Below are 12124 nucleotides of genomic sequence, written 5' to 3' on the forward strand. Positions count from 1 at the left end.
ATAACAAGCAGTATCAATACATTCATATTCATACAGCAAGTGACTTATTTTTTTGGTCATTTCTAAATTGCTGAATTGGTTATTTATGTCATGGACGGAGGTTGGATAGTGTTTTCTTGTAGTGAATTGGCAGCGCAGCGCACTATGAAGACGGAATCAAATAGTTCCTCTCAATAAATAGGCCTACATATTTTCTGAAATGACACATTACTCGTATCTGTTACCTTGGCTATGACCATAATCAAGCGTAAGATAATTTTAACCACAATCCGATTATTTTTCAGTGTATGGTAAATTACGATACTTTACCCCCAAACTGGCAAGTGAGAGATGAAAAGTTACTTCGTTCTCGATTGAAGTAAGGTAAGTCAAATCGGACATTCTCTCATATATAAACTATATATATAGGCCTATATAATTGTTAATAAAACGATAACGTCTGTAGAAATTTAGGAAAAGTGCCATACTTTCACTTTGAAGAAGTCTGGGGCAAACAATAACTTTCCGTTTTCCACATTCTGGCTCCTGGCAACTTTATGCGTGAAGAATGTTCAGTGAGTTTATGGTAAAGCTATTTTAAAGGGTTTGCAGGTTTGCGGTCTCTTTCCTAAGGGACCGCGATCTGCTCCGTCATAAAAATAAAGGGCATAAAGTATAAAGTATAGCTCTGCATTTAAGTCACTCGTTTAGCTCATTTGTTTGTAAAAATATATATATAAATAAATAAATGGCATTTGCTAGAAATGTCTTATTAGACTTCCATGATGACAACGAGGTTTTACAAATCTACATAGGCCAATGCATTGTATTTTATTTTATGGATGTAGTTTGACTGGTTTTGATATTGTAAAGATGGGCTAAGTACGACACAATCAAAAGTAACGTTTTTGCAAAGCAAATTAGAGTCATAGATCTACTGGACATGTAAATGAACACTGGTACACAACTCAGCGAACACTGTCGATTCTGGTTTCAGTGCTTAATTTCACAACAATATAAACAGGACCAATAACCAACAATTGAACAACACTGAAACAACTATAAAATGTATGAACTGCTGTACTTTTTTTTAAATCTGTCATTTATTAACGGCTGTATTTATTTGTATCTCCCCAGATATTACAGAAATTCCAGAAATCAAGTCAAACTGCATGTCATCATGTGGCCCGACATGTTCTGTTTAGTTGTGTTCAATTTAATTGGCCATCATGCTTTTGCATCAGCAAAATGTCCCCCGGATGAATACCGAGTGGGACTTGAATGTTGCCCTTCATGCCCTCCTGGTAAGAACCACATTTCTGAACTGTTGTTAAATACATGAATAAAAAAATAATCTGATTGAAGAAATACAAATTAATTTGTATGAAACAAAGCCAAATTACATAGACCACCTTTCCTTTTCAACAGGATGGCTTGTTGAAGAGGACTGCACAGAGAGACGCATTACACAGTGCTCAAGGTGCCCCGATGGTACTTTCCAAGCAGGCCGTAATGAACAGAAGCAATGCTCCTCCTGTACAAAGTGTGACGCAGGTACGTCTGTTATTTAATGGAAATGCCCCCCATGCAACCCCCATATGTTGTGTTGATGAGAACGTTGTGTTGTTCATGTTTATATCAGAAGTTGTGTTGTTCATGTTTATATCAGAAGTTGTGTTGTTCATGTTTATATCAGAAGTTGTGTTGTTCATGTTTAAATCAGAAGTTGTGTTGTTCATGTTTATATCAGAAGTTGTGTTGTTCATGTTTAAATCAGAAGTTGTGTTGTTCATGTTTATATCAGAAGTTGTGTTGTTCATGTTTATATCAGAAGTTGTGTTGTTCATGTTGATATCAGAAGTTGTGTACTCTCAGGTTGTCTCAGGTTGTAACTCTTGTGATTGACAGGTCTCGGTCTGAAGGTGAAGAAGTCGTGTACATCAACATCAGATGTTCTGTGTGAGCCCCTGGATGGATTCTTCTGTAGTGACTCTAACAGAGGAGGATGTAGGGCCGCTCAGAGACACACGGGTTGCAGTCCTGGTCAATACATCGGTCAAAGAGGTTGGTGTCTTCCATATAAACATCAATGTTAAATTACAGCATCCAAACATGATGCTGTCCTTTACTTTGCTATATTAAGAGTCCATCCAGCTTAATTTAGCATTCAATACATTTTCATCTACTATTACCAGGTCAAAGTTAGTGATGTCACTGCTAGCATCTCTCTTTGAACTTGGCCATCTTCGTTGCTATATAACACGTTCATGTCCACATTTAGTGGGCATAAAATGTAACCGTCTACGTACACTTTGGCATGCCCATTGTAACGGCTGGGTGAGCAGCAGGAGATAAAGGACTCAAAAGCACGACTCAGGGGCCAAAGTCTGTATAGAGAGAATGGTCTTTACTAGAGGGTTGTTTGGTACACAAGAGACCAGTAGATCAGGCAAACCAGTAGATCAGGCAGAGAGAAGGCAAAGGCGTAGTCAGGAGACAAGAGGCAGGAATGAGGAAACCAGGGGCCGTTGATAACGCTAGGAATACGCTGGGACGCTTGATACAGAGAACAAATGCGAACTGGCACAGAGGAAGGGATCTGATTGAATACAGTAGTAGGCCAATGTTGATGAGGGGCAGGAAACCGATCAACGAAGGGGGCGAGATGTGACACCATTTGGTCTTGTCTCTGTACTATGTACCCCAGTTACATATATAGCCCTATCCACACGGGGAAGTGTTCACTTCAGGAAACCATTCTCTTTGAACCTGTGTGGCTGTGTAATTTCATTACAAACTCAACTACTGTAATTGAATACAATTTAAATTAATGGGAATATCAAAATTGATTAATTAATTATTTATAATATGCTGTGGTTTCATTAAAACATGTTCATCTATACAGGAGCAGCAGATAAAGACACAGGGTGCCTTCCATGTACTGATGGAACATTCTCAGATGGCACATCAACCTCTTGCCAGCCCCACACAAAGTAAGTGGATATTACTGGTGGTTGGTTCGCGAACATGGCAACTCCAACCAACTTTTAACATTATATGTAATGTGTGTGTGTGTGTGTGTGTGTGTGTGTGTGTGTGTGTGTGTGTGTGTGTCAAAATGGAACATGTGTAACAAGCAGTGCTGTACGGTTTTGTAGTAGGGGCCGCAGACTTAAAGGTTAAAGGTACAGTATGGTACATTGATACCGAGTGTTTATAATGGGTGCTGCAATCGAAACTCACAATATTGGAGAGAGCTGCCTCCGCCGGCCCCCTCCTCCCAAGACTCAAAAAGCTCAGGCGGTCAGGCGGGTTGACAGGTTGAGGACAATGCATGAACACACGCGCATGACTCATCACTTAGCACGATAAGCTTATCGTCCTAGAAGATTACATCATTTTGGGCTACTGGAGCCTTACAAGCCACTACAGGCCACTGTAGCTTCTCCTACTTCGTTACAAAAAGGTTGAGACGGAGAACCGTCTCAACAGTAGGGCTAGAACCGAGCGAAAAGACTACAACCAAACGTAAACAGCCCCCCTTTCGTTTCCGGCCAACGAGCAACGAGTCTTCCAACCGAAATCAATGGGACTTACAAAATGCGATAAGTGTGCAATAAAACACGACAGAAACTGTATTCGCTACGATACTTGATTTGGAACATCAACAAACACCACCAACTACCAGTTGCACATTTCTGAAAACGAACGTTTAGGGTTGTTTTAAGGACAGGTTTGTGAATGCCCGTAGACAGCCATTCTGAAGCAGGTAGGGGCGATTCTAAATGAGCCAAATACCCGAGATAGGACCAGTAGTCAAAATGTCGGTGTCAACCACTCTTATTTCATCCTAGACAAACCAGAAAGGGGGCTCAATGTTCAAAATACCGAAATTGTCCTTTAACTAGGCCGGGTCTGCCAATGAGGAATCTCTCGGGTCTTCATTGTGAAAATGAGCGACCGCTGCATTACTGGCATCCTAATGCAACGCGTCATTACACCAAATGTACACTAGACGGTGACAATCAATTACAGCATCTCAATGTTTATTAGAATCAAAGCTAAGCTAGGTTAGCTGGGGGTCATCCCTATGTTCCCCAAGTCCTGTGTTCCCCGCTTTGTATGTGACCGGGTAGCGAATGTGCTTTTCGTAGGCGGAATCCGGAAGAATCATGAATATTAGGGTTACTGTTACGGTTATGGTTAGGGTTATGGTTATGGTTAGGGTAAGGGTTAGGGTTACGGTTAGGGTTAGGGTTAGGGTTATGGTTAGGGTTAGGGTTACAGTTATGGTTAGGGTTAGGAGTCAGTGTGCGAGTTTGCCTGACAGGCTGCCTGTCCAATCCTAGCGCTTGAGGCGGGACTATTTCCGGATTCCGCCTACGAAAAACACAGTCGCGACCGGTGAACATAGAACCCCGGGAATATAGGAACCTGGAACATAGGACCCGGGGAACATAGGACCCGGGGAACATAGGACCCGGGGAACATAGGACCTGGGGAACATAGGACCCGGGGAACATAGGTACGCTTCCATCTTAATTTACTCCTCTCCACACAGTGGGCAGGTATATACAATTGTACTTACCATGTGGTCTGGCCCTTCTCCTTTCAGATGTGAATCAGTGGGGCTGGAACTGATGAAACCAGGAACTGATTCAACTGATTCTGAATGTGGAGAACATGGTCCAGACACACTGAAAGCAGTAATAGCAGGGTCCCTCTTAATAGGAACCTTCACTGTGCTGTTTATGGGTTTCTGTTGCAACATCTTGTTTGATTATGATGAGTGACTGATACACATTTCTCTTTTTTGCAATATCAAGTATGCTTAAAGGAAGCGTGTTCTTTATTCTGCAATATGCACTTTTTATAGGGGTGTGAGGATTTACAACGTACTACCGCCAGCTAGCCCAGGCTAGTTGGCACTCGTTACACATGTATAAGTAGTTAGCTACTGTATATTTCTTATTCGATTTCTTTCCATCTGTATTTTTCCAGTCCATTATATTTTCCTATAGCGTATTCTCAACCTGTAATGTGTATGAATCTATGTTTGTATGTCTATATATTTATGAGATAGTGGCTCTCCAAACGGTCTGTTTAGCTGCATGCAACCAAAGCTTGCTCAAACGTGATTGGTCAATACTCCTCGGACCACAAACGAAAACCAGAACGCTTCCGATACCAACATCAAGGGCAGTACAAATAATTAAAGGAATACAAAAAGAAAAGATGTAATCTACAAACAATACGATAAATGTTGAATGTAAATGTACATTTTTTGGGCGAGGAGGAAGAGGTAAACATTATAGCCCTAAAGTAAAAGCGTAGAGACGAGGATAACTTTCATTCGTAGCCTTGTCTCGTCATCACGAAACTGAACACACACTCAGGAAATCAGTAGGGATCATTTGTGATCACTGGTGCTTCTCATTAGATTTTTTACAAATTCTCTAACCATAACTTCAGCATGAGCTGGGCTAAACTTGACACTGTGGATTGAAATGTGACATTGTAATATAAATAATAATAAAAATGCAATACAGTCATAAAATAGGCCATTTCAATAATGTGTAGTGTGTGTAAAGTGCAAATGTGTAGTGTGTGTAAAGTGCAAAAAGTTTTCATATTTGTGTGTGTTTATGTATGCACAACTTTGTGTGTGTATGCCTGTGGTTTGCAGGCAGACAGTCAACACAGTGTCCATTGTTGCTGAGCCAGTTAGACAAACTGTCCTGGAGCTTGCTAGACTGGGTAGCCCCGCCCAATCTGCCGGCGATTTGAGTTCGCCCTGCAGAAGGGTCTGGAGAAGAGCAATACATTTCTTTCTAGTTTTGATACGTTTTTGCGGGAGCCAATCACCAAGCTGGCTTTTCCCCCCTGGCGCGGTATTGGCTGGTTTAACACAATGACGACAGGGAAGCGACGGCAAGCAGCCAATTGCATACAGCGTCAAGTTAACTCTGCCCGTTGATCACGCCTCTTGTGCTGAAGAAAATGACAGCAGCTTCCCCAGACCAACGTGCAAATCTACGATTGAGCTTGGTCTGGCAATAGCCAGGCTAGGAGCCTGCGGCTTTGGGCCTTGAGGGCTGTGGGACCTGGTGCCAATGGGCAGCAGCAGAGGCAGTCTGTGATTCGGGGGGGGGCTGGGGTCATTGATAATCCTGCTGGCTCTACTGGCACACCATCCACTGTATAAATCCTGGAAGGAGGGAAGCTGGAATCCAGCGATGAACCGGGCTGCAGCGCTGCAGCGGGGGAGGCTCTCCGTTGTCCCGCTGTAGAAGGCCCTGTAGAAGGATCCTGCAGGACCCCACGCCAAACTTCCTCCCGCCGTCCGGGGGGGAAAGAGGAGTGGCCATGTGTGCGTATCTCACCACATGGCTGCTGTGCACGGCCCCGGGTGAGGGCCTCTCTGATGGGGGCGCCCCACCAGGAACTTGTTGCTGCTGACTCTCCGCAGTAGCTGGTGGTGCTGGGGTCCAGCCCCTCTCTCCTCTCTCCTCTCCCCTCTCTCTCCTCTCCTCTCTCCTCTCTCCTTTCCTCTCTCCTCTCTCCTCTCTCCTCTCCCCTCTCTCTCCTCTCCTCTCTCCTTTCCTCTCTCCTCTCCTCTCTCCTCTCCTCTCCCCTCTCCTCTCTCCCCTCTCCCCTCTCTTCTCCCCTCTCCCCTCTCTCCTCTCTCCTCTCCTCTCTCCTCTCTCCTTTCCTCTCTCCTCTCCTCTCTCCTCTCCCCTCTCTCCCCTCTCTCCTCTCTCCTCTCCCCTCTCTCCTCTCTCCTCTCTCCTCTCCTCTCTCTCCCCTCTCCTCTCTCTCCTCTCTCTCTCCTCTCCCCTCTCTCCTCTCTCCTCTCCCCTCTCTCCTCTCTCCTCTCCTCTCTCTCCTCTCTCCTCTCTCCTTTCCTCTCTCCTCTCTCCCCTCTCTCCTCTCTCCTCTCTCTCCCCTCTCCCCTCTCTCCCCTCTCCCCTCTCCCCTCTCTCCTCTCCTCTCTCTCCCCTCTCCCCTCTCCACTCTCCCCTCTCTCCTCTCCCCTCTCTCCCCTCTCCCCTCTCCCCTCTCCACTCTCCCCTCTCTCCTCTCCCCTCTCTCCCCTCTCTCCTCTCCTCTCTCTCCTCTCTCCTCTCCTCTCTCTCCCCTCTCCCCTCTCCACTCTCTCTCCTCTCCCCTCTCTCCTCTTTCCCCTCTCTCTCCTCTCTCCTCTCTCCCCTCTCCTCTCTCTCCTCTCTCCTCTCTCCTCTCCCCTCTCTCCTCTCTCCTCTCCCCTCTCTCTCCTCTCCTCTCCCCTCTCTCTTCTCCCCTCTCCCCTCTCCCCTCTCTCCACTCTCCACTCTCCACTCTCCACTCTCCACTCTCCCCTCTCCCCTCTCTCCTCTCTCCTCTCTCCTCTCCCCTCTCTCCTCCTCCTGTAGGTCGAGGATCTGCTGCTTGGTCTCAGCGAGGTGGAGAGCGAGGTTGTTCTCCTGGCAGCACTGGGTCAGGGTGCTGACCTCTCTCCCGCGGGCCGTCCCGTCCCGATCGGTAACCAGGTGAACGCTGAAGACAGACCGGTGTCGCTGGAGGTCGACCACGGCTGCTCGTCGTGTAGCCTCAGTGCTAGCACTACCGCTCTGGGAAGGAGGTCATGTCACGACCCCTTGCCCTCTTTGAGCCGTACTTTACACCGGTTAGTGTGGAGTGGCGTTACCCTGTCTTGTACCCGGTGGTCGTTCATTGTATAGTTAGAGAGGGATATTGTTTTGTTCTTTGGCAGACATTGGTGTGGTACTACTGACATAATGAAAATATTATTATTATTATTATTTTTATTTATTTATTATTCTTTTTTTTCTTTCATTTATTTATTTTATTTTGAAATAATACACGTATAGATAGATTCTACGACGTGCAGTATTACACACTCCTGTACAGTTGGTAGCGGTATACTTAAAAAATAGTAATCTATCTAGAAATAGAAGAAGAAGAAGATGATGCTGATGATGATGATTCTGGCTGCTGATTGGCTGGCTGCATGCACCACGAGGCACCAACAGGTATTTAAGTTAATCAAATTCAAGTTAAATGTACAGTAAACTATATTTTACTTTCGCTTTGACTCGCTCACAGAGAAACAACGAAGACCTCGACAGTTGGTTGGACAATAAGATTATTTGACATACGAAAACATTGTGGCTCCAGGGAACATCATAAGTGAGTTTGAGAGACGATGTTTGGTGTTGTTTTTTCATCAAAATTTGACATAGTATTTCTCATGTTGGTGTATTCAGGTGTAACGATGTTGCTTCTAGGGTTGCCAACCGTCCCGTAAAATACGGGATCGTCCCGTATTTGGCAACTAAAAGACCTGTCCCGTAATGAACTGATACGGGACGCACTTTGCCCCGTATTTTGGGGTCGTGTTGTAGGCTACCTTTATGTAATGCCGGTTATATCGTTGCATTAATAAAACCCGTGGGCAACCCTAGTTGCTTCACACACAGTTATTTGAATGGTATCGTGTAGCGACTCTGTGGGTGGGTTTGGTCAACAGCTAAACCTCCCGTCTCGTCCTTCCCGTGCTGCTCGCCACAATATTAAGCTTACATAAAATCATCAAATCTTTGAATGAGTTCAACACTGGGTCAAGATCAATGCATCTCTGCTTGAGCATGGGCGAATAATGTAATAGATTAGCCACTAGATGGATCCTGATGTCACGCTGAAAAAACAATGAATTAATTCACATCGCACATTCATTCGGATTTCTTTCTTGTAAAATATTGCATTCATTAACTGCCTTTTTTTTTTAAATCTCTCCCCAGATATTTCAGAACGTCAACATGCATGGCGATGATGATATGGAAGCCATATAAATTAATAAATTAATTGGAGCCAACTTTGCTGACCTCAAAATATGTTAAACATTTTAATGGTTTAGGACCTGTCAAATACAAATTGGAAAATGTTATTTTTCAATGTTGAATTCATTTTCAAGATATATTTTATTTCACTTTTATTTCATATTTATTTTATTGACAATGCTACTGTATCAGCAAATTGTCGTCAAGCAGAATACAGTACAGAAGAGGGTTGTTGTCCAACCTGTCCACCAGGTAAGAGACAATATCCTGACTAATTAGCTTGTTAAAAAATCTCTAATTTGGAATGTTATTTAGTTTGTATTTTTGTTTGTTCAACATATAGTCAATTGTTTTCGGTCCAACAGGAATGCATGTTAAAAAACATTGCACAGAATTCACAAGTACATCATGTGCATCTTGCACAGAAGGTACTTTCCAAGATGGCGAAAATGGGCGTGAACAATGCTTTTCATGTAGACATTGTGATGCAGGTACATTTTCACTTTTCAGCTTATTAGCTCAGTGATATGTACACATGTCATTTAAAACCCTTTCCCCCTTAAACAAGACCATGACTACTGGTAACAGGGCATGAATGAGACACATGAGTTTAGATTAATGAGGGTAACAGATGCCTAGATGCCCCTTGAATGCACTGAATGCTCCCCTTCTTTTCCTATCAAGTTATTCTAATCAAAGACTTCCTCAGACGACCTTCTCATTCTCTCAGGTTCCTCTGTAACTGTTGTGATTGACAGGTCTCGGTCTGAAGGTGAAGAAGTCGTGTACATCAACATCAGATGCTCTGTGTGAGCCCCTGGATGGATTCTTCTGTAGTGACTCTAACAGAGGAGGATGTAGGGCCGCTCAGAGACACACGGTTTGCAGTCCTGGTCGTTACATCGGTCAAAGAGGTTGGTGTCAAAACTCATCTTCTGAATCAATTAAGCCCAGAACTCCTTTTAACTACAATTCTCTATTCCCTTGTTCCGTCTTGCAGCATTCATCAAACAACTTTGATGAATTTCAGCTTGGTTGCTATATTTTATATTGCAGAAGTAAATATCCATTTTTTTGTCACAACATTTGTATTTCTACAGGAACAGCAGATAAAGACACAGAGTGCCTTCACTGTACTGAGGGAACATTCTCAGATGGTGCATCGTCATCTTGCCTGTCCCACAGAAAGTAAGTGAATATCATAGTTTATTTATCAATACAGTTAGTACATTAATGGCACTTAATAGCAATAAGCCAGTGCATTGGTTTGAATGTTGTGGACATTGCTGGGGATCAAACTGAGTACCGTTTGGCCCAGGAGACAAACACCCAGTCTACTATCCTCCCCCCAGGATAAGATATACACCACACACCCTGAAACTAAACCTGTTGTCTGGTCCTTCTCATTTCAGATGTGAATCTGTGGGACTGGAACTGATGAAACCAGGAACTGATTCAACTGATTCTGAATGTGGAGAACATGGTTCACACACAGGACTAGTGGCAGGAATAATACCAGGAGTCATACTGGTAGTGGCTTCAATGGCTTTAATAATCATAGCCATTATTCAGAGGAAGAAAATAAGAGGTAAGTGTTGCATTAAACTAAAATGTATCATGGTTACATGAAACTAACATGTATCATGGTTATGCTGAATGATATTGACTGCTGTCCTGACATGTTACTGTATTGTTTATCTATATATAGGATTGTTTTTTAGAAGACATGTGGAGGTAAGTGTTATCACTGGTTTGATACAGAATAATATATGTGTGACCCTAGCTGGAGGTATTAAATGATGACCTTGTAATGAACCGAATGTTGATATTTTATTTACATTTTATTTTATAGAAAAAGGGAATTAACAATACAGACTATGAACTTGGTAAGTTCTTATTCAACCCGTTTCACTTTCTAAATGAGTAACAGATCATTTATTAATATCCAGTGATTTGCAAGGGTTACTGACTCCAACCAAGTCAAATGATATCGCTGTGATTCAAAACATTTCATCTAATTGTACCAGAGAGTCAGAGCCTACCTAGCAGAGGGACCAGAGTGGCAACACAGGGGATATACAACAACTGCAGTGTTTGCACACTAACACAAAATCAAGCATTTTTACTGTATTATTATTACTGACACTTGCTGTAAGTAGCGCATTGCTCCATAAGGTTTTACATGACTGATATATGTAAGATCAGGACAGCTCTGACTATACACTAAACCCCCACAATCAGGGTTTTTTACTGTTTCATTTTAGGCAATTTTGAAGTTAAAGTTAAGTTCTAATAACACATTGCTCTAACGTCGTAATTGTAATAAAACAAATGATGCAGTAAAATGCTTGATTATGGCTAGGTGTATAGTCAGAGTTGTCCTGATATTAAATATATCTGCCACTGTCAGACCTTAGAGAGCATATAGAGCATATTGTTTGCGTCAGACATAAAGTCATTTCAATGTAATAATATGGGACTGTAATTTTGAAATTCTGTAAAATGATACAATAAAAACGTGTAGTTACAGACAGCGCAACCGTTAGTGTACAGAACCGCTTGAGACGCTTCAGAAACCCGTGGCAGAGTGCTTGTGGTGGCTAGCTAGCTACTCTGCAGCAGCAGCTACAGGTCTTGTTTGTAATGTAAGACTAACTTTAACTACTCTATAACCGTCCAGGTGGAGCTGCTGGAGAAGAGACATCTGATCTCTCATCCACACCTCTCCTCTCTGGTCCCTCATCCACACCTCTCCTCCCTGGTCCCTCATCCACACCTCTCCTCTCTGGTCCCTCATCCACACCTCTCCTCCCTGGTCCCTCATCCACACCTCTCCTCTCTGGTCCCTCATCCACACCTCTCCTCTCTGGTCCCTCATCCACACCTCTCCTCTCTGGTCCCTCATCTTCACATCTCCTCCCCCCTGAGCCCGTACGTTCAGCCCATTATTTGTGGTCACCATTAATAATAAACTGCTATTTTGTCTTTGTTATTATTATTGTTATTATTATTACTGTTGGATGTTACAGTTACACCTTGTTATTAATTAATTGTAGGTCTTAGTCAAATGATCTAAAGTGTATTTGTACAGTATAAATTAACTGTATGTTTGAACACAACCTGCAGGTCAAGATACATCCAGCCTTACACCCCCAGATCCAGCCCTACAGCCCCAGATCCAGCCCTACAGCCCCACATCCAGCCCTCCAGCTCCCTCCAGTGAAACACAGCCTGCTGAAGGTGAGTTGTGTTAATTATGTTACAGCTGCAGCTATGTAACTAATGACAATATGAACTAATCCAGA

At 43.3% G+C, this 12124-nt stretch overlaps 1 protein-coding gene across 1 annotated transcript in view; it reads left to right on the forward strand.

Moving 5' to 3' along the window:
* Positions 1 to 356: 356 nt before the first annotated feature.
* Positions 357 to 12124, forward strand: part of LOC311359678 (tumor necrosis factor receptor superfamily member 14-like) — a gene marked incomplete at its 3' end in the record, with an annotated part of 13954 nt that continues 2186 nt past the window's right edge. Inside the window, exons 1-10 of the mRNA XM_084479736.1 lie at positions 357 to 363; positions 1117 to 1283; positions 1408 to 1533; positions 9578 to 9733; positions 9920 to 10007; positions 10232 to 10407; positions 10528 to 10553; positions 10672 to 10705; positions 11500 to 11634; positions 11946 to 12059. Of these exons, the coding sequence (XP_084335862.1) occupies positions 1160 to 1283; positions 1408 to 1533; positions 9578 to 9733; positions 9920 to 10007; positions 10232 to 10407; positions 10528 to 10553; positions 10672 to 10705; positions 11500 to 11634; positions 11946 to 12059 (979 nt within the window). The 5' untranslated portion in view covers positions 357 to 363; positions 1117 to 1159. The remainder of the gene's footprint in view (positions 364 to 1116; positions 1284 to 1407; positions 1534 to 9577; positions 9734 to 9919; positions 10008 to 10231; positions 10408 to 10527; positions 10554 to 10671; positions 10706 to 11499; positions 11635 to 11945; positions 12060 to 12124) is intronic.

Source organism: Micromesistius poutassou (genome assembly GCF_964030765.1).
Source record: "Micromesistius poutassou genome assembly, chromosome: 15".
NCBI lineage: Eukaryota > Metazoa > Chordata > Actinopteri > Gadiformes > Gadidae > Micromesistius > Micromesistius poutassou.